Consider the following 20988-nt stretch of genomic DNA (forward strand, 5'->3'; position numbering starts at 1 on the left):
TTTGGGGGTAACAGTCAAATGCCCTCCAGGCTTCTGAACTGCTGCTCCTTGCATCTTGGATACCCTAACTTGAGAAAAAATAGGTTGTTTTATTTTCTGTAAAATTACATGTAATAATCTGAGGTTTAAAAAAACGGAACAACTTCAGGGCAATACATTCAGTATTAGAAATGCAGGAGGTGTTATGCCAAACTGGATTTGTAGAGTGTCTCTGAACAAGTGGAAAGTAAATGTATTGGTCAGTTTTATCCTGATGACAAACTGCAAAATGTCCACCCATCTTCTGCAATCTTTGGTGGGGAGAAAAAAAAAAAAGCCCTATTGGGCTGAAAGCAAAGCAGGTGCTGACTGAGTCTAAAGGAATATTTCAAAGAAAATTACAGTATGCGCTGCTGAAAATAAGGGTTAGCATGGAAGCATTTCTATACTGTTGTTGCCATCAATATGCTGTAGTAGTAAACAGCATCCCTCTGTCATGGCAGTCTGGCACATGCAGACTATTGAAAGGCTCAAACCAAAATCCCACTCCAAACACCTTGAACCAGATCCTAATCCCAACCCAGATGGAAACTTTACAGCAGACTCCTCTCTGATGTCAGTTGGACAACTCACCGCGCATAAAGTTAAGCATGTGCGTGAATCTTCGCAGGAGCTGGGCGGTCGATGGTACAGTCTTTGGGGCAGGGACAGTCATGTTGTTATGTGTGTACAGCACCTAACATAACGGGGCCCAATCCCTGACTGGGACATCTCAATGCTCTGACAATACAAACAAATGAGAATAGACTGGGTTACACCAAGATCCCAGATTCACATAGTCCCCAATTTTTGTTTGGATCCGGATCTAAAGCCAGCCCTGAAATTTGTAGCTCAGGCCTGCCTCTAGGTGAAAGTGGATGATAGCCCTGTTTTAAAAGAAATCAAATGGGATACCACTATGACTGCAATGCAATCGGATAGGGCACCCCATGAATTTAAAAACCACAGATGAGGTCACCTGTTACTTTGGATCTAAAAAAGAGGGGGATCGGAATGAGTTCGGGACATTCAAAGTGGTTTTGATTGAACACGCGGGCTCCTTTACTAATCCCATGGATACTGTGACTCATCAGCCATTACCATTGACTTCGCTGGATCCAGGATTTCACCCAAGGTATAATGTATATAGAGGGAGTCAGGTGTCGATGGTTTGCGTTTACCATTCACCCAGAAGAGACGTTCCTGAGATTACAATCTGTACTGTCTAATTACAGTACACCTACAAATGATACCATTGTTTTTTACTATCTCGGGCCAAGTCCTGAGATCTTTGCTCAGTTTTGGCTACAGTTGGTCAAAAAATGAGGAAAACGTTATGCAAACGTTCTTAATGAAAAACTCATTCCTTCTTTGTTGTCAGTGTTGTGAATTTCAAAACTGTCCTGCTGGCTGGCTGTTTAGTCAAAAAATCAGGATGAATTTTTCTGTGACATTTTCTGAAAAATTTGTCTCTTTCTTTTTTCAGTGAAAGATTGAAATTAGGAAAATTTCCAGCTGCTCTAGTTTTTTCCTCAATTCTTTCCCAGGCAAATGCTTCTGGAATTTCTTGGAGGTCTTCAGGAGTTTGCCTGAGTGAAAACTGAGCAAGGATCTCAGAATCTGTCATTAAAATATTTATAATTACTCACCTGGAACCGTGTTGTCCCCTTCATGGACTACTCCCATCTAGGGGACAGGAAACTCCCTGAGTTTCCACACAGAGTTTCCTATACATTTTTCCAGTGTGGCGGGGAGTTGAGGGAGGAGGTGCAGAGAACAGGATGTGTAGTCATCCCTCCTGTTGCAGAAAGGGTATTCATCTCCCAAAACCAGTGGATCGCCAGAGTTCTTCACAGAGGATAATAATGTAACTATCCTCTGTGAATAATGCACAGAGACCTCGGTTCTATTCCCAGCTCTGCCATCGGCCTGCTGGGTGACCGTGGGCAACTCACTTTGCCTCTCTGTGCCTCAGTTTCTCCATCTGTACAATGGGGATAATGATACCAAGCTCCTTTGTAGAGTGCTTTGAGATCTACAGATGAAAAGTGTTATATAAGTGCTTTGTTACTCATTTATTATTATTAATAATAGTGAGTTAAGTCTTTGGGATGTATGTTTTGACAGTGGCCCTTTAATTTAATCTTTTTTTGTTTTTGTTTTTACAATAAAAATTAATACTTGAATATTTCACTCCATTTTTATCAGGCTTGGCGTTTCACTGGTTCCTCGCTCTCATTTTCTAAACAATTGTTGTTTGATTAAATCCCTTTGGTGTTATTTTCAGATGGGGAGGGGAATGTAAAACTTTTAACTCTTTACGGCCTGAACTTCCAAATGCGCCTGTCGTTTTTGTTATTTCTAGAGAGCCGGGGTTAACGCAATTCAGTGCTCCCTGTTCTGGTCATGTACTCTCTCTTCATGTCCTTTCAGCGCCTAAGAGATTTATTTTTGTTTAGCTTTCCTTCTCCATTCAAATTGAGATTACTATTATTAAGATGTGTTTAGAGTACAGCATTCCACTCTTTCCTCTTTATTTTGAGCTTCTGGCTGACTACGCGTGATAATTACATGTAACCACTTCACTTTGTAATATATTCCCCATATTTCCCTTCCAGCTGACCTAACACTTTCATACAGTAACATACTACAAAGTTCACTAACCCTTTTTATCTGGAGGCATAATTGGGGCTGTGTGTTTCTGAGTCTCTGAAGTCCACATCAATCCTTCTAAGCAAACTTCCTTTCAAATGCAGATAAAGTAGAGTACTCTTTCTCAACCCAATGAGAAAAGCTCTTTTGCCTCCTTTAGTGCCTGTTTTATGATATCTCTCTCATGATTTTAATAGAAAAATCAGCAAATTTAGCTTTCCGGGCCATGCAAGCAGCACTGTGAATCTAGTTGTGTTTGATTTTGACTGTATCGTAGCCTGTGGAGCCTGATAACTATGATTTGAATATAATACCTAGACATCAGTGCAGATGCCCTTTGCCACAGCCTCTCCATGCCAGTGCTCCCAGGGTTTGTGTATACAAGAGGGGTTTTTAACATGACTTAAGTGATAGCCAGTTAACACAAGTTAGCTAAGATGTTTGTACATGACAAACTGGGCACCCCATCAATGTCTGTTCCAGGACACACACATTTGTGATGTCTAGACTGCCAAGTACACAGATGTGTTAGTAACCTCGAGGTAACTGCCAGTCAGTCAATTCCAGTTAAAAACATAGCGTAGACACATTCTCAGTTTGCACCGAGGGGGAAGTTAAGGCCCCAATTCAGGAAAGTTGTTAAGCATGTGCTTAAATTCATCCTTGTTCAGCAAAGCCCTTAAGCACATGCTTAAGTCCCATTGAAGTCATGGAGGTAGCTATACAGGGACAAAAAGAATAAACAAACCCTGGATAGACAGAACCGTAGCAACTTTGGTTTTCCCTCTGTGTTTCCATTAATGACAGTAAACTCTGGCTTTTAACTGAAATACGACACAGTTGTACAGTTTGAAAGTACCTTTAACACATTTCCTTTGCCCAACTCTTGTCCTATTTTCCACCAGGCAATTCACCGTAGATCAATTGCTTTGGAATATACATCCATTCAAATGATACGGCAAGTGGCATTTTGATCTGTTTTGCCCGTGTTCCAGTGAGTTACATGTGCTCCAGTAAGTACTGTTGGTTATTTTATCTTGTCACTTTATACTCACAATTGACTGAAGCTATTTAACCAATTCAGTAGCAAGACTGCACCATGCAAGACATTCTTGCAATGTACAGTTTCATCAGTTTGGCATGTGACAGTCATGTTGCTCCCAAACCCAGTCATGTAGATCAGATGTGGAGCTGGCTTACTAAACACTTGACTTTCCACCCATCCTCTATGAGGGCATTGTTAATGAGGACACTACCATGGTAGGTAAATGTTGTCACAGTATTTAGCACCTGGCTGCTAACGCTGATGATGAGTTTGAAACACTGTTTACTTAGCAGTGATTGGTTTACAGCCACAGTATTTGAAATCCTAATTGCCTAACCAATGTCACATCTCTGGTTCTTCTTCGTGGGTCTAGGAATGCCCAGTTATCTTCCAAAGAGTAGTTCTTTAAAATAAGATCTGTTGAAGAGATTACTTTATATATTGCATGTAAGTTATATCCCTCGTCAAAACCAAGGCTTTTTGCCAGAAGAACACATTGATTTTTTTTTTAATGGTTAGCATGATCTGTTGAAAGAGTAATATGCATTTTATATATTGCCTATGCACATAGTTATTTTTATCACATGCACGCTTCCACAAAGCTCAGGAGGAAATGACAACAGAAAAAGTTAATACATACACCTCTACCTCGATATAACGCTGTCCTTGGGAGCCAAAAAATCTTACCGTGTTATAGGTGAAACCGCGTTCTATCAACTTGCTTTGATCCACCGGAGTGCACAGCCCCTTCCCCCCTCCCAGCACTGCTTTACCGCGTTCTATCCAAATTCATGTTCTATCAGGTCGCGTTATATCGGGGTAGAGGTGTACTTAACTCGAGATCTGAATTGGGCAAGCTTGTGGCAGCTGGTTGAGCTGGTCCTTTTTTTGGAGACCTCCACCTGGTACTCCAAGAGCTAAGCATTCATTGCAAAAATAAAGGATGAAATTGTAACCCTGTTGAAGTCAAGGGGTGTTTTGCCTTTGACCTCAGTTGGGTCAGGATTTCACCCCAAATCTCCGTCTCTTACTGTTGTACCGATGAACTTAAAAATGTGAACAGAGCGTCATTAATACAGTGATGTCTGCCTGAGTCTCCAGCCAGCCCTGCGCATACTATAGATCAGTGGGAGGTGGGTTTAAAATGCTGCCAAATCAGAACGGCAGCATTCTAGACCCACTTTTGCACTAGTGTAAATGACTGTGCCAGGCACAGGGCATCACAGAGTCAGACCCAGTAGCAATCAGAGAAGTGTGGCAGCCCCTATTCATCGCAAGTGGGTATTAACTTCAAAGCCTAATAACCCTCATTTGAAATGTCCACATTGTTAATTCATTACTGATCAGGGCATGCAAAAATGAAGCAAGAGATTATGAAGGTCTGTGCCATCTGCTAAGAATGGCACTGCATTTTGTTGTCTTGGAGGGTGGAACTTGGTTTGTGGATGGAGCTTTATTATATGGAGATATACCTATCTCAGAGAACTGGAAGGGACCTTGAAAAGTCATGGAGTCCAGCCCCCTGCCTTCACTAGCAGGACCAAGTACTGATTTTTCCCTAGATCCATTAGTGGCCCCCTCAAGGGCTGAACTCACAACGCTGGGTTTAGCAGGCCAATGCTCAAACCATTGAGCTATCCCTCCCCCCAATGTGACTGACTTATTCACTCCTGCAAGAGAGACTGGTTTCTCTCCGTTTTTTTGGTCTCTAATAAAACAAGAAAAAACACCAATCACCTCTACCCAACAATAGGTTCACACGCTAAGGCATATTGTGGAGTGAGCTGGTGTCCAAGCTTTAAATAAATATATTTAGATTTCTCCTTTATTTGCTTAAGTCACAACAGTTTTGTTGTATAGGAATTATAGCAACACCAATATAATTAGTTCCTATTATTAAGCTTGTTGAGGGATGTGACACTTGGCCATTTTAATTCACCTCTGGCTGGAGCCTGGCACACAGGCTCTTCTTACCTTTAGTGCAATGTTTTTAACCAGAGATTACAGACAGTGTAAAATGTTGAGATTTTAAATGCTTTTGATCAGTGTCAGAGCAAATATGGTTGAACTTTGACAACTAAAACATTGCAATAGGTTCTTCCATGTAAAGCTTTTTGAAAGGATCACATTGTTCAGATGAAGATTACTGGACTGTCATGGCCAATGGAAAAACTTGTCCGTGTGCATAGTATTTCTAAATCACAACATGATGACAGAGGTTGGTTTCATACTGCAATAATCTGGACTCTTTAGGGCAAGAGTGAGTCCAATGTAATGGCTTCCTTTATGCTGTATCCCAGGCCAAAAATGGTTGAGTGGAGAAAAGACAATGGAAGACTCATCAAGTTCCATTTATATGGAAACCGCTTCAGACAACCTGCAAATCCAATGTTATGTCAGTGAATTAGGGACTTCTACTAGCAACAACCAATAAAATTGTATATTAAATCTCTTAACATTCCCAGACAAACCAATTGATATTTGTTACAGCTGACAAAGTATCCTGTAATTTAAAGGAAAAAGCTGGAAGCACACTTTGGTTTAAAAACTTAAACATTAGAAAACAGGACATTCTAAGTAAAAATTTAAAATAAAATCCCCCCAACCTTTGAACCTAGGGAAATTCACAGTGAACCCTCTGTTCCCCTTATGTCAGCCCTGGCTGAATTCCTCTTCAGGTGACAGGTTCGGTCACTGGAGGATAACTTGGCAGTAATAATAATATCTAGTGTGTTTCATTAGTAGATCTCAATGCACTTTACAAAGGAGATCATTATCATGATCTCCATTTTATAGATGAGGAGACTGAGGCACAGCATGGTGAAGTGAGTTGCCCAAGGTCACCCAGCAGGCCAACAGCAGAGCCAGGAATAAAAACAAGGTCTGCTGAGTTACAGTCCAATGCACTAACTAAGCCACATGGCTCTCCCTAGCCCATGGCCTTTTGGGTGGTATTTATGTCTGGAAGTTGGCTGGTACATATATATGCATCCAGTTTTGGTCCCCCCACTACAGAAGGCATGTGGAAAAATTGGAGAGACTCCAGCGGAGGGCAACGAAAATGATCAGAGGGCTGGGGCACATGACTTATGAGGAGAGGCTGCGGGAACTGGGGTTATTTAGTCTGCAGAAGAGAAGAGTGAGGGGGGATTTGATAGTAGCCTTCAACTACCTGATTTGGGGGGGGGTGGGGAGTTCCAAAGAGGATGGAGCTCAGCTGTTCTCAGTGGTGGCAGATGACAGAACAAGGAGCAGTGGTCTCAAGTTGCAGTGGGGGAGGTCCAGGTTGGATATTAGGAAAAACTTTTTCACTAGGAGGGTGGTGAAGCACTGGAATGGGTTATCTAGGGAGGTGGTGGAATCTCCTTCCTTAGAGGTTTGGCCCGGCTTGACAAAGCCCTGGCTGGGATGATTTAGCTGGGAATTGGTCCTGCTTTGAGCAGGGGGTTGGACTAGATGATCTCCTGAGGTCTCTTCCAACCCTAATTTTCTATGATTCTATGGTTTGAAGATGCCTGCTCACAACAAGAGGAGCTGTGTGCTGTTGGGGAACACAAATTAGCCCCCTGTAATCCCACACAATTCCATAGATGTTCATCTCAGGGTTCTAACCTACCCACTACCTAGTGTTAGCATCTAGTGCTTTGAGCTCCTGCAGATAAAAGTAATGAAAAGCACGGTTGTTGGATAGCGCACTCTTTGACATCCATCTGTGCTGCTGTACCAGAGTTCAATTGCATGGGTTAGGAGCAGCATTAATTTGTAATTTCCTTGCTGTTGTCAGATTAAAAGTGTGGCTTGGGTCCTTTTTTCTCTCTGTTGAGCTGGCAACTCTTGAAGTCCCCCCATTATGTTTATTTTTATCCAAATTAGTTGAATTTATACTGCATATGAATAATACACCACAAGACCCTTTATGCATTTAGTTTCTCTCTCTTGCCCATCTAATGCAGGTACCACACCCAGCGTTGGAGAGGTGTCACTCCCATCCTCTGCAAGATCACTGCCAATTTTGCAAAAAGAGTCAGTCTTTTATTGCACCCTGTTTTCCCAGCCCCTGTCCAGTACTGCATAACACAGGGAGAGTTAAACCCTTCTAATATGTGTTCTGTATTTGCACTTTATGTTTTGGTTTGAATAACTCAGAATGTTCTTTGCAAATGAATTGCACTTTTAACGTATAACTCTTCTAACGCTCACCTGTAGCTCAGGTCAGGTGTAATTTATTTTAGTGTTTAGGTCCCAGTCCTGCAGGGACAGATGAAGTCCATAAAAGTTGATCACGGTGTATAAAATTAAGCACATGCGTTAGACCAGGGGTCGGCAACCTTTCAGGAATGGTGTGCCGAGTCTTCATTTATTCACTCTGATTTAAGGTTTCATGTGCCAGTAATTTTAACGTTTTTAGAAGGTCTCTTTCTATAAGTCTATAATATATAACTAAACTATTGTTGTATGTAAAGTAAACAAGGTTTTTAAAATGTTTAAGAAGCTTCGTTTAAAATTAAATTAAAATGCAGAGCCCCCCGGACCGGTGGCCAGGACCCAGGCAGTGTGAGTGCCACTGAAAATCAGCTCGTGTGCCGCGTTTGGCACGCGGGCCATAGGTTGCCTACGCCTGCCTTAGATTTTGCAGGATCCAGCCCTGAGTTCTCCAGCAGCCTGTGTCAACTGAAATCAAATCCAAACCAACCTGTCGCTGCTTTCGCTTCCATCTGTTTTTATTCCCCCACCTCTTCCCTTGTCATTTCCCTTCCTGGCATTTCAGTTTGATGTACTTGCCCTAGACCTGAAAGCCCTCCTGAGAAGCTGTAGCTCAGACAGACGGGCTGGGCTTGCTACAGAAACTGCTGGGTGAGGGTCTCTGGCTTGCATTCAAATCTACGAATTTACTCCCCCCGCCCCTCTTTCTTTTAATGATTATTATTCCTGCTGCCTGAGCCTGACTCCTGCGATGTCGAGGACGTGCCTGGCCTCACTCCCTAGCCGAAAGTCCCAACGCCCCTGGGCCCTGCAGGGGGAAAGGCCAGAGGAGAGCGAGGGGGTGATTAGACCCCCCAGCCCTGCCCGGCGTGGTGCAGCCAGGGGAGCAGCTCGCGCCCCGGGAAGCCGTGTCCTTCCCCCGGGGTCGGGCTGGGGGCGTGGGGGGAAGTTTAGGGTTAGGCACCTCCTGCGGCCAATCGCACGGAGCGGGTGACTTCGTGCCTCCATCCAGGGGCTGCGGCAGGAACTACAGCGCGGAGCCCGGCCTCCTGCGGGGGCGGAGAGGAGCGGAGCGGCCGGTCCCTCCGGAGGGCTCCCCGCGGCTCAGAGCCCCGCTCCCCCCCGGCATGGCGAGCCCCCCCGCCCGCGCGGCACGGGGACCCTTTAAGGGGAGGGGGCAGGGGCTGGGCGGCTTGGCGCGGGGGTGACTCCGCTCCCCTCCGGCCACCGCTCGCGGCTCGCCAGTCCCCGGGCTCGGAGCGACGATGGTGCAGCTCGCCTGGGCTTGCCTGGTGCAAAGCTGCCTCTTCCTGCTGGCCCGGGCCCGAGCCCGCCCGAGCCGGAGCCCCTCCAGCCGGGACCCTGCCGCCAGCTGCGAGCTCCACCGGAAAGTAAGTGCCCGGCACGGCTCCGTCCTGGGGCAAGCCCCGGCTGCAGGGCAGGGCAGGGCAGGGCAGGGCTGGGGGGACTTTCCCCTGCCCGACCGCGAACCCCGGGCTGCCCGCGGCTGGGAGAGTCCAGGCGTGGCGGGGACCCGCCCTGCTCCCCTGGTAGCCGCCCGGCGTGGGACATCTCCCCATGTGGGAGAGCGGCAGGCAGCCGCCTGTGCCGCTTGCCTCCCTCCCCGGCTGGTTTGTGGGATGCAGTTGGGGGCTTTGCCCGCGCCCAGCGCAGGGAGAAGGGAAGTCCTGGCTGCCCCCCCCCCCCGGCTTTCCCTGCCCTGCCTTCGGGGATCTGTGGGGTCCCCCCCCTTCCAGCTCAGCTCTTGGGCTCGGAGACACGCCGGAGCAGGGGAGAACATCCTCCCAGAGATGGGGGGGGGGGGGAAGGAGCCGGGCACGATGAGGAGTAAATAGTGAAGTGATGGGATTTCCAGTGTCCGTAATGAGACCCAGCCAGGGGAGATAAGGAGGAGTGAAGAGCGCCAGGCTGGTGTTTGTGTGGGTCCTGCCGTGTTTACTTTCTGCAGTTCTGATTCCCTTTGCCAATCACTCCAATTCCAGCCCACCCCTCCCTTTGCAGCCTGCCGGTGATCCGAAGTGTTCTCCAAACATGACCCTGTTTGTTCTAGCTCCTGATCCCGGTAACGCCACCAGTGTTTGCTCTCTCTGCACAACCTGATTTGAATTAAACTGTCTCCTTCGATCTCCACTTCAGCTCCTTTTGTGAAATCCTGCAAATTCATCTAGCGAGGTCTATAGACTGGGCTGGACTTTTAAAGTTGGAATGAAAGGGTGCAAAAGGCAGGCAAATCGCCTCACTAGCAGAGCGAAGTGTGAACATGTTGCAAACTGTCCTAAGCCTGCTCTGTAGATGACCCTTTTAGCTTAACTTGAAGATGGAACCTTTTAACTTGGAAATGGTAACAGACCATAGATCCAAACCAAGAGTCAAACCTTGCGCCTCACATTTATTGCTTCAGAATATCTGACTGGTTTTTTAAATGACCATGTGATTCAGTTTTCCATAGATCCTTTGACAGTACGGAAAATTTACAGAAGACTTGTTCTTTTGTCTGTTTCCAGTCCTCTTAGGCATGGCATACCAAGTTTTATTAAGGTACCCATAATGTAATATTCCCTCATGGAAATCTTGCTGTGGTGCTCTCTTTTAATAAGAACTGCTGCAAGAAATGTGTAACTAAAACCAGTTTCTCATAAAGTAGCCACCAGCAGTTTTTTCTTAGCACTCGGAAAGAGTTCTGGCGAGAGCAGCTCGTAATATAGAAGAAAGGTGAAATCAGAGCACGGAAGGATTAAATGCCTACTGTGAACATCATGTGCAAACAGAGAATTGATGGTAATGGACATAATACACTTTTTAGTTTAATTAATGAAGGATGACCTCAATCTGGGCCTGCCTGGTATGGTATAGTTAAGCCTTGCTAGGATGGTTGCCTGGAGACAAACTAATAGTACGACTTGGCACTTATATAGTGTGTTACATGGTCAAAGACCATACGAACATTAAAAAATGAATCCATACCCAGGGGAGGTAGCTATGGAATATTATGCCCATTTTATGGATGGGGAGAATGAGAGAGATTAAAGTGACTTGCTCCAACCCACAGAGTGGCCCAGCTTTCTGCAAGGGTATGTGCCCCACGTGTGAAGTGCCTGTTGTGTGTGCAAATCAGGGATGTGCCCCTAGGAATGGGCATGCACAAATCCCAAACTTCACATCCACAGTGCTTGTTGGCACACACGAGTCAGGCACAAGAAAAGGGTGAGCGTAGACTTGGGAGAAATGGGACTGTTCTCCTGCTTCAGGCGGCAAGTCACTCCCGTGAAACAGATGGGAGTTTCTAGTTTGCAGTGTTGTTGTAGCTGTGCTGGTCCCAGGGTATAAGAGAGACAAGGTAGGTGAGGTAATATCCTTTATTAGACCAGCTTCTGTGGTTGAGGGAGACAAGCTTTCAAGCTCCACAGAGCTCTTCTTCGTGTCTGGAGTTATTAGTGTCCTACAACGCAGCTTAGCTCCAAGCTGTGGGTGTAGTTTTGAGGCGGGCTGGGGGTGCATTGATTTCCCCCCCCCCCCCCCCCACTGCAAGTCTTGGTCAGGCATAGAATTTGCCCTCCTTTCCCCCCACGCACAGCTCTGTTGGCTTAACTGCAGCTGCCCCCGCCTCCCAAATATAGAAGTCAAACTATGCTTATGCGCCAAGCACCACCTGAATCTGAATCTACTTTCATAGTTTGTTTTACCTTTAGTAAAGAACTTCTCAGTGTCGTGGCTTCCTGCTGGCTTTCGCCAAGACTTGTCACTTCTGCCAAGGCGGTCCGTTACTTTGGCACGCTGTTTGCCAGAATTGCTATCTGGTTGTTACTTTTTATTTTTTATGAGGATAGATTTTTGGCGTATCGCTCAACCCCCAAGCTGGACGGTTGACAACCATGCTAATTAGCAAGCTAGTAGCATACACTTTTGTTATTATTGACCTGTTTGAGGCCATCTCTACACGATTGAATTTGACTGTCTGAACATGATTGTTCCCAGTCATATTAGCTGATCCATGGTGAGCATGATTAAGCAGCAAGTGAGGATGAGGACAAAACATGATGAAGAAAAGTATAAGGCCAAGATTTTCAGAAGTGACTAGTGATTTTTGGACGCCTCAGTTTTTGGGTACCCAATTTGAAGCACTTCAAAGGGGCCTGACTTTCCGAAAGTGCTGAGTACCCACCCTCCGAAAATCAGATGCTTTTAAGGTGTCTCAAGTTCGGCATCCAAAAAATGAAGGCACCCAAAATCACTGGTCACTTTCGGAAACCTTAGCCATTCTTTCTCTAGTTCATTAAGAAGTGTTGCAGTGTGTTGGATTCGGTGCGTGGCTTAGAGGCAACCTGAGAAGATGCTCAACATGGTTTGCCCCATCTAGGCTCACTCTTAATGTTTAGCCCTGCGTTAGCTAACATGATTGCAGCCAACCATGTTCAGACACAAAAAATGTCATAGTGTAGAGCAGACCTGAAAGGAGCTAGGATCCATCGAAGTGCAGGGCTCCTATACTTGTGGAGGTGACAAATCCACAATTGGCTCATCTCTGTGCACAATACACCCTTGGTTTTACAATGATTTAGGGATCCTGTGGGAGGATTTAGCAGCTGACCAGTGGGATCAGGTTGGAGACCCTTGTTATCAGGAGCTGTGTGAAGGTTTGGTAGCTGGGAGAAGAAGACCAGGGATAACTTTTTATTGCTCTATCCACTTGTGAGCTTCTCTCCCACGCACTGGCCGCAGGGACACCTACCTGCAGCCCACCTGTCTCCTACTGCCTCCTACTGAACTGTCCATACACCAGGCAGCAGTTGAGTCTGGGGCTTTCCCAGTCGGAATCAATCAGGAATCGGGGCTTTGGAGCACCACAGACGTGACTGTGTGTCACGCTACAGGCAGCTTATCGGAGATGCCAGAGCGGGCCTAGCACAGACGGCGCTCAACCCCTGCCAAGGTGGAAGGCGGTTTGCCAGCCAGCCAGTCAATTTATTACTGGAGCCAGGATGTAAACCAGATTTCAGTGTAATCAGTGGCGGCACCCTCATAAAACTGGGTCATGTCTGGAGAGCAGGTGCCAGACCGGGCTCGGCTCCCTTCAGAGCGTGGGGCGTAGAAGCCAGGGGCTTGTGTGAATTTGTAGCAAGGACTTTAAAAAAAACAAAAAAGTTTTGGGGCATTTGTAAACTTTGGCAGAAAAAATTGTATTTATGGAAAACCGCAAACCTCCGGTTGAAAACCCCAACGTGTTTTCACCAGCAGTTGATGCAACAAGACTTTTACCCTTTGTCAAGAAAACCTGAGGTGAAATGTGTTAATGATGTCTCATTATCTCCTGATTACTATGCCATTAAAATGTGAGACCGCCTGTAGTTTTCCATATTGGCAGTCTGCTTCCTCAGGTCATTAGGACAGTGGGAGAAATGACACTATTCAATGATAGATTTTATTTTCAGGTCGTATAAATAGGAGTATCAAGCTATTTTCAAAGGGGTGTTGTGTATAAAGGAAAAACACTCTTGAAATGCCACACGAACACTTCTAACTCCATCTCTTTTTTTTTTTTAACAACATTCCCCATTGTGCCTGAAGAGGATAAAGGTTTTTTTTTTAAATTCCAGTTCCTCAAATTATGGGACGTGCTTTTTCTTACCTCCCTAAATTGCTTTTACACCTGCCTTCCTCTGTGACTCCCAAACCTTCCATCCTGATGCAAGTGTGTGTATTCAGTGTCGGAAAGAGATAAGTTGCTGTTTGAGGGAATTGGCAAACAATAATTCTTCAAAAAAACAACAAGGAGTCCTTGTGGAAAACTAACACGGTTACCACTCTGAAATAATTCTTCAGAGAGCTTTCTTGTCAAAGCTCCATGTTATAGCTAAAACTGCAGCCAATAATTCTCCCCAAATCCTGAATTTTTGGCACAGTAGAAACCATTCTGTTTTCCTGGGGGGGAAAAGCTTTTAAAAGAATTAATTTGCAAGAGTGTCTTTTGTGAACATTTAGGGTTTTCCTCATTCACGAACGAACTCTTTTGATCTGGTAGTGTATTTTGCTAAATGTTGATGCACGTTTATGTGTTTAATGCCAGCACCCAGGGATTAGCAGTTGTAACTTTTTACTAGTGTATGGAGCATTGTTCATGATAAATGGGCCAATTAATCTAAATGGCTAACTTTTCCCCATTATATTTGCTTCAAAAGAGCATACGCAGTTTGTCCCTTTATGTTCTCTCGTCCGTCTGCTGTAAATTCTGGCTTTTCGTTTGAAAACTGATTTTTATTTTTCCTCTCTGGTGAAAAAAGATACTGAATTTGGATTCTTTTAATAGTTGTATGCAATGCAGTCCTTTTCCCCAGGCAAACACCATTAAACTAGATTTAGGATATTAAGTATGTCAGTAATTTAAAGGAGGGAAAATTAAGAGAATATTATTAATAATGTATTTAACATTTGCATATAGGTGCATGGGGCACTTCATTCACTAGTCTCTAAGGTGCCACAAGTACTCCTGTTCTTTTTGCGGATACAGACTAACACGGCTGCTACTCTGAAACCTGTATAAAGACATAGGCCCCGATCCTCAAAAGTCGTTAGGCGCCTAAATACCTTTTGAGGATCAGAGCCACAATCCCGGCTTTGAATAGAATCATAGAATCTCAGGGTTGGACGGGACCTCAAGAGGTCATCTAGTCCAACCCCCTACTCAAAGCAGGACCAATTCCCAACTAAATAGCTACAAGCTAAGTGGAATGGGACAAGATGGGACACTGAAAGAGATAAGCAGCAGACAAAGGGGATAGAAGGAGTGCAAAAATCACATGCAGAGTAAGATTTTGGGGCTGCTTGAGGGATGTATTCCTAGTTTTGTATTACAGCACTTAAAAAAAAGAAAAAAAAAAAAGCAAGACTATGGCAGTAAATTCAAAGAGGCCGTGTGGTGCAGCAGATTGGCCACTGGACTGGGACGCAGATGACCTGGATTCTGTTTCTGGCTCTGAATTATTATGGTGACAGAGGCCCTAACTAAGACTAGAGCCACTGTAGGTTCACATAGTGACATTCCCTGCCCTGAAGAATGTACAGTCTAAATATGCGAGACAGACACAGAGTGTGGGGGAAGAACAGAGGTGATGTGGCTTGCCAAAGGTCACACAGCAGGTCACAAACAGAGTTGTGACTAGAACTCAGCACTTTTGATCCCCAGTTCAGTTCTGTACCCACTGCACCACACTGCCAGTGACGAATCCTTTCCTTGTTGATTTTCTATATTCTCGCTCGTTTGTCACCAGCTTTCTGGTAACCAGGTGCCCAGTGTAATTCCACTGGAGATCTTTGTTTCTTCCCCTTGCTTAGTTGCATTATTTATTTTCTGTATCTTTGTAGTGTTTTACTGCAACCAATACAAGGTTCCAACGGTTTTGAAATAACTGTTGGGGAGGGAAATTACAGTATCCCTGATAGATGTGTTACAATAAAATACTTTGTGTGGATGTCATATAAACCTTCCTGTTTGGCAGGTTTTCGCTCTGATCTACCAACGGATCTTTGTCAGCACATGAAACGATATATGTCAACTGACAAATGAAGTAGGAGGTGTATAGTTGGGGACTGAATGTTATGTCCTGTTACGGTCCCGTAAATGCTGCTTGTGGCCTCCTGGAAAAGCATGCCGGCAATTGCAGCAAAACCTTTCGCTGTCGGTTTAAAATAGCTTGAATCTGGGGGTTGGTCTATTTCATGATGTCTCAAAAATAAATCCATGAAAAAGCTGTTGGAAACACCCCTTAGCAAGAGCATTTGGCACCTCTGTGCTGCTAAAACAAATAAAAGGAAGTCCAGGTGCACACAGGATTGTAAAATTGTCTAAAGGTAACTGGATCAGCAAATTTGGGGAGACAGCTTGGCCTAGTGGTGAGGGCACAGGATTCTGTTCCTAGTCGTGCTAGCGACTGTGATTTGGCCTTAAGCAAGTCACTTTGCCTCCCCATTTCCCTCAAACGCTTTTCTGTCTTTTTGGGCTCTTTGCGGTTGGGACATATTATCTCCTACGATATGTGTGCAGTGCCTAGGACAGTAGGGTTCTGATCTCTGCTGGGGCCTATCAAGCTATGGTCTTTATCTGGCCCTCACCACTGTCGTATCCGAGCACCTCACAGTCTTTAAAGTATCCGCACAACAACCCTCCGAGGCAGGGTAGTGTTACTATGCCCATTTTACTGATGGAAACTTAGGCAGCCTGCAAACTGAGCAACCTAGATCTCCCAGATCCTAGGCTTGTGTCCTGACCACTGGACCATCCTTCCTCTTCTCCTTCTGGCATCTAGGCACGGTCACAATATACATAATAAATTGAGTAAAATACATTGAAATTAGCAGAGTTGCATGACCCGCTTTGCATCTCTCTGGCAGTGTCAAAGGGACGTAAAGTGCAATGCCCACTTTAAGGCCCCTTTCTGCTGCTGGAGCAGTGTAAAATGACCTTAGTGGAATCAGACCCAGTGGCTTTATCTACTAAATGTTCTTGAAATGAGGTGAGAGAGAGAGGCTGCCAACTATTGCATAGCGCTGGGAGGGTGAGCAAGAGTCACCACTGTTCCTGTGTTATCTCACAGCCACTTAGCACTTTGTCGAACTGCTCCCCTTTTACTGGCGGGGGGCGGGGGGGAAGGGGGGCTGTTTGCTTGCTTGCTTTTATCTCTAAACTACATGGAAAAAATACCTAACAATAGAAGAGCTGCACAAGGGCAAGTTAGGATCAGTGCGTGATACGCACAGGGTGGAGTTTTCAAAGGCACTCGGTTTGGCTGTGTGCTCCTCCAAGTCCAGGGCAGTAGAATCAGGCCAATGCAGAATGCATTTGAAAGTCTCACCCACAATTATCATCTCAGGTGCTTGGGTGGCTGAGCACCTCACACTCTGGAATGTGTTTACTCTCTCAGCATCTGGGGGGCAGGCCAGGGCTGTTATCCCCATTGTACAGATGGGGAGCTGAGGTGCATGGGGACTAAGTGACATGCCTAAGGTCTCACAGGAAGCCTGTGGCACAGCAGGGAACTGAGCCAAGGTCTCCCCCATCTCAGGCTGGTGCTTTAACCACTAGTCTCTCCTTCCTCTCGCATCACTGCCACCTCGTTCTCTCAATCTGTGCTGAGTAGAGTCCTGGCACAATTAAGGAACTGTCCCTACCTTACTGGACACCTACTAACCAGAGGCCTATAACAAAGCTGTAGATTTGGGGGCGGGAAGAGTGGGTGGAAGAAACATGAGGGATCTCCAGAGGCAGTTCCTTTGGTGAGCTGCCCAACCTCCCCTGAACACCTTCAGTGGCTGGAAAGGGGGATGCTGCTGGGGAAATGGGCATAAGTAATAACCCCTGCTTTCCTAGGAGAGTGGGGGTGTCAAATGCTTTGAACCCCGGCACCACCTGCTGGCAGAAGATACAACTTCCTGCAGCTACCTCTACAACTCTGCTTTGGCCAGCGGGATCGATTATGTTCAAGAGTTGGGCTCCTGTCCACAGCTGACTCTGTTGTGCAGTACTAAGGGTGTGCTTTCCCGCCAGATATGCCGTCCTTCCAAAGAGATGGTAAATGGAGGCCCATTCTGCCCAGGGCTAATGCCTGTTCCTGTGGGAATTAAAGATCCCATAATAGTTTTCAGAGAGAAGTGCGGAGGCCCAGCCTGCCCTCATTAGTAATGATTCTTGCTGCTGTTTAGTGCACAGAAATGTCTGTAATAACATCCAAGTACTCTTTAGGCACCGAGATCCCATCTGAGACTGGGTGAGAGTCATTGCTGAGTGCGTAACCTGGGCTGTCTTCTCCAACACAGTACGCTGTACTTACAGATTGCAAGCTCTTTGGGGCAGAGACTGTCATTCGCTCTATGTTTGTACAGAGCCTAGCATGGTGGGGCCCTGATCTGTTTGGCCTGTAGATGCTACTGCAAAATAATTCTTTGATAATAATAATAATAATAAATGTACTTTCAGTATCTATCTGATTGCTTTCTAAAGGACTGCCCAGAGTATGTGAGTATTATGGCAATTATTCTTCTGATGAGTTTGTTTATGATCCTGGCTGAACCTCACTGTCACCCTTTATGTTCCAGCCAGATAAAGCTCGGCTCTCTGCCTGTTGGCTTTAGAACTTCCAGCAGCTTTTGTTCGGTAAATCAGTTGAGCCAATGAAATTTTAAGCTAGCCAGGGGCAACTCGTTCCCTAAGATTCCTTTTAGCTTTGGCTCCGCCTGTACATTGCCTGTCACATACATGCTCAGACCTGTTTAAAGCAAAGGATGCCCTTTCAACTCCATCCATAGCGAGGGCTGCTCTCCCGTCGTTTTGTTTGCTTGCGGCTAGTAAGTGACACCACTTGTCACTCCTCCTCTCTGGCTTCCATTTGTCTCCATTTGTTTTCTTGCCACATTAACGTCTCCCTTGCATTTTCCCTAATAACTGGTTTAGTCACCTATAAATTTAAAATGCTGGTAAATAAAAGGATCTTACACTCTTTAAAGAGACCTCGTCAACTTGAAAATCACATTGATTTTCATGGGAGTGGCTGGTGTTCTGCGCTCTGGAAAATCAGGCCATGTATTTAATGCCTAAATGTAGGCACCCATTTAAAAAAAAAAAAAATCTTGCCCTCGAAGTTTAGGCCCATGGTGCGTGCTTTGGAAAATCCCCCTACCTCTGAAGTCAACAGTAAAAACTCTCATAGACTTCAGTGGGAGAAGGGTTAAATCAACAATGAGCGCTCTGGCAAGTCGCACCCAGAGTGTCCTATTCTTAATGAAGGTTAAGACTGTGCAGAAGTTGATGACGCTCTGCCCGGGGAAAGCCTCTGTCCTTACCACAGGTGAGTAGCCCATTTGTAAAGATTTCATATCCTGGATGAGTGGATTCTCATTAAGTCAAAAATAAAATAAATCAAAATGACTGTAAAAGCCCTGGGAAATGAAGCATCAGCAGTGCAGCAAACACCCAGTCAACACTTACTCCAAGCCAAACCTCCCCTGCTACAGAATCACATTCCCTTGCCCAGGAAGTTGATGGAGGAAGATGATGTCTGTCTGTATCTGTACGAGTTTTTTCATGAAGTACTCCTGTTCTTTTTGCCCAGGAAGGTCTCCCGTAACCATTTGGGGGATGGGGAAGATCTTCTAAGGCACCGATAGCAGTTAGGTGCCTGTCTCCATGGAAAGAGCGTGGAAGTTTGGTGCCCAACTGCCATTTGTGCTTTTGAAAATCTCCTTGTTGGTCTTCCAGGCTTACTTCTACACAGTTCTCTCTCCTGATATTTAAACATTTGGGGCTAGATTCTCCTCGCACTAAAGCCTGCTCTGGAAACACAGAGAGACCTTACAGTGGGAGAGACTTAGTGTAAAGGAAAATTCAGTGCTTGTGCCATCAAACTTCCCTCAGATTCATTTTAAAATGACCTCCCTTACTAATGTCCTTAGTTCCTTTCTGTCTCCTGGTGCAGCTTTTCCTCCAGCTTTGCTCAACTTTCTCTTTTCTTTGTCTGTTTTGTTTTCTCTGTTTAATTGCCGTTAGCGTTAAGTTTCTCTTCCTAAGCCCAATCTTCTTTACCTCCCCTTTCTAGTCATGGCACTTACCTCACTTAGGTCTCAATTCATCAAACCATCCTAATTCAGCAAAGCACTAACCCATGTGCTTAATTTAAAGCCTGTGCTTAAGGGTACATCTATACTTATCTCCGGGTTTGGCGGTAAGCAATCGATCTTCTGGGATCGATTTATCGCGTCTTGTCTAGACGCGATAAATCGATCCCGGAAGTGCTCGCCGTCGATGCCGGTACTCCTGCTCCACGAGAGGAGTACGCGGAGTCGACGGGGGAGCCTGCCTGCCGCGTGTGGACCCGGGGTAAGTACCTTGTAGTTCGAACTAAGGTACTTCGACTTCAGCTACGTTATTCACGTAGCTGAAGTTGCGTATCTTAGTTCGAACTGGGGGGTTAGTGTGGACCAGCCTTAAATTTCATTAAAGTCGTTGGACCTTAAGCACATGGATTCAAAAAAACTTCACTATTCAGGAAGGGGTCATGGACATGTGCCTACTAAAGTCAGGGCAAGTGCTAAATTGGGCTTTGCTTCATGTCTGTTTTCACTCTTCTGTTAGTTATTACTTTACATATTTCTGTCCCTTCCCTATGTCAAACCTCTCATAGAATATCAGAGTTGGAAGAGACCTCAGGAGGTCATCTAGTCCAACCCCCTGCTCAAAGCAGGACCAACACCAACTCTCCTGTCTCTATTTATTAAATCATCCTCTCCATCTTCCCACCTCTACTTTCTCTGCTTGCTTTTTCCTCATTCATGCTCTTTTCCACTTTCTTTTTCCATAGTCACTTCCTCACATTCTTTTCATGTCCCTGCCCTCTCCTTCCTCTTTTTCCCATCTAGCATCGCATGGTCTGTTGTATTTTTCTAGCCTCTACTTTCAGGCCAGTAGGACCCTTTTGCTCTTGTTTAGCTTCCTGCAGGATGAGGGAGTGGAGGATAGAGAAATCCCAACATGACAGAAAATGCTAATTCAGTGATAAAGAGTGGGTTTTATGGCATGTGTGTCAGTAACATATTCCAATGTGCCATGCCTGCTGTGGGAGGCACCTTTCACTTCTTCGGCATGCATGTAACTTTGCCTCAGACGCTGCAGTCCTCACTTGATTTGGAGACCCAGTCTCTGGGTGACAGTAAAGTGGACTTGCTGGAGTTTTCAGCTGAGGAGTGCTGTGTGATCTGGAGCTGTGTTTGATAGAGAACACTCTCAGAAAACATTGTCTGGGATGAGCCACTGTGGAATTATCTTTCAGATTAACCCTTCTGGCCCTAGGTTTCCACTAGAAAGGCATAGGCAATGTGTTTCCAATAAGTCTTCTAAGGAGCCTGTTCTGCATTTACCAGCCAGAGCAAGGCATCTAAGCTCAACATCCAAGCACACTTAAATCTAACCCCAGCTCTGGGGCAATCTTTTGGCTGAAAGCTGACCGTATGTTTGAACTGAGTGTCTGGATGCCCCTGTTGGAGCCAGACATTCGATAGCCAGATCT

The 20988-nt window shown here is 45.4% G+C and overlaps 1 protein-coding gene across 2 annotated transcripts in view; it reads left to right on the forward strand.

Moving 5' to 3' along the window:
• Window positions 1–8772: 8772 nt before the first annotated feature.
• TRABD2A (TraB domain containing 2A) overlaps window positions 8773–20988 on the forward strand; it is a 105821-nt gene continuing 93605 nt past the window's right edge. The window contains exon 1 of one of the 2 annotated variants that reach the window (XM_008172662.4): window positions 8773–9309. In XM_008172662.4, coding sequence (XP_008170884.2) covers window positions 9184–9309 — 126 coding nt within the window. In that variant the 5' untranslated portion in view covers window positions 8773–9183. The remainder of the gene's footprint in view (window positions 9310–20988) is intronic. The other variant, XM_005278890.5, reaches the window with a different exon arrangement.

Source organism: Chrysemys picta, chromosome 6 (assembly GCF_011386835.1).
Source record: "Chrysemys picta bellii isolate R12L10 chromosome 6, ASM1138683v2, whole genome shotgun sequence".
NCBI classification, from domain to species: domain Eukaryota; kingdom Metazoa; phylum Chordata; order Testudines; family Emydidae; genus Chrysemys; species Chrysemys picta.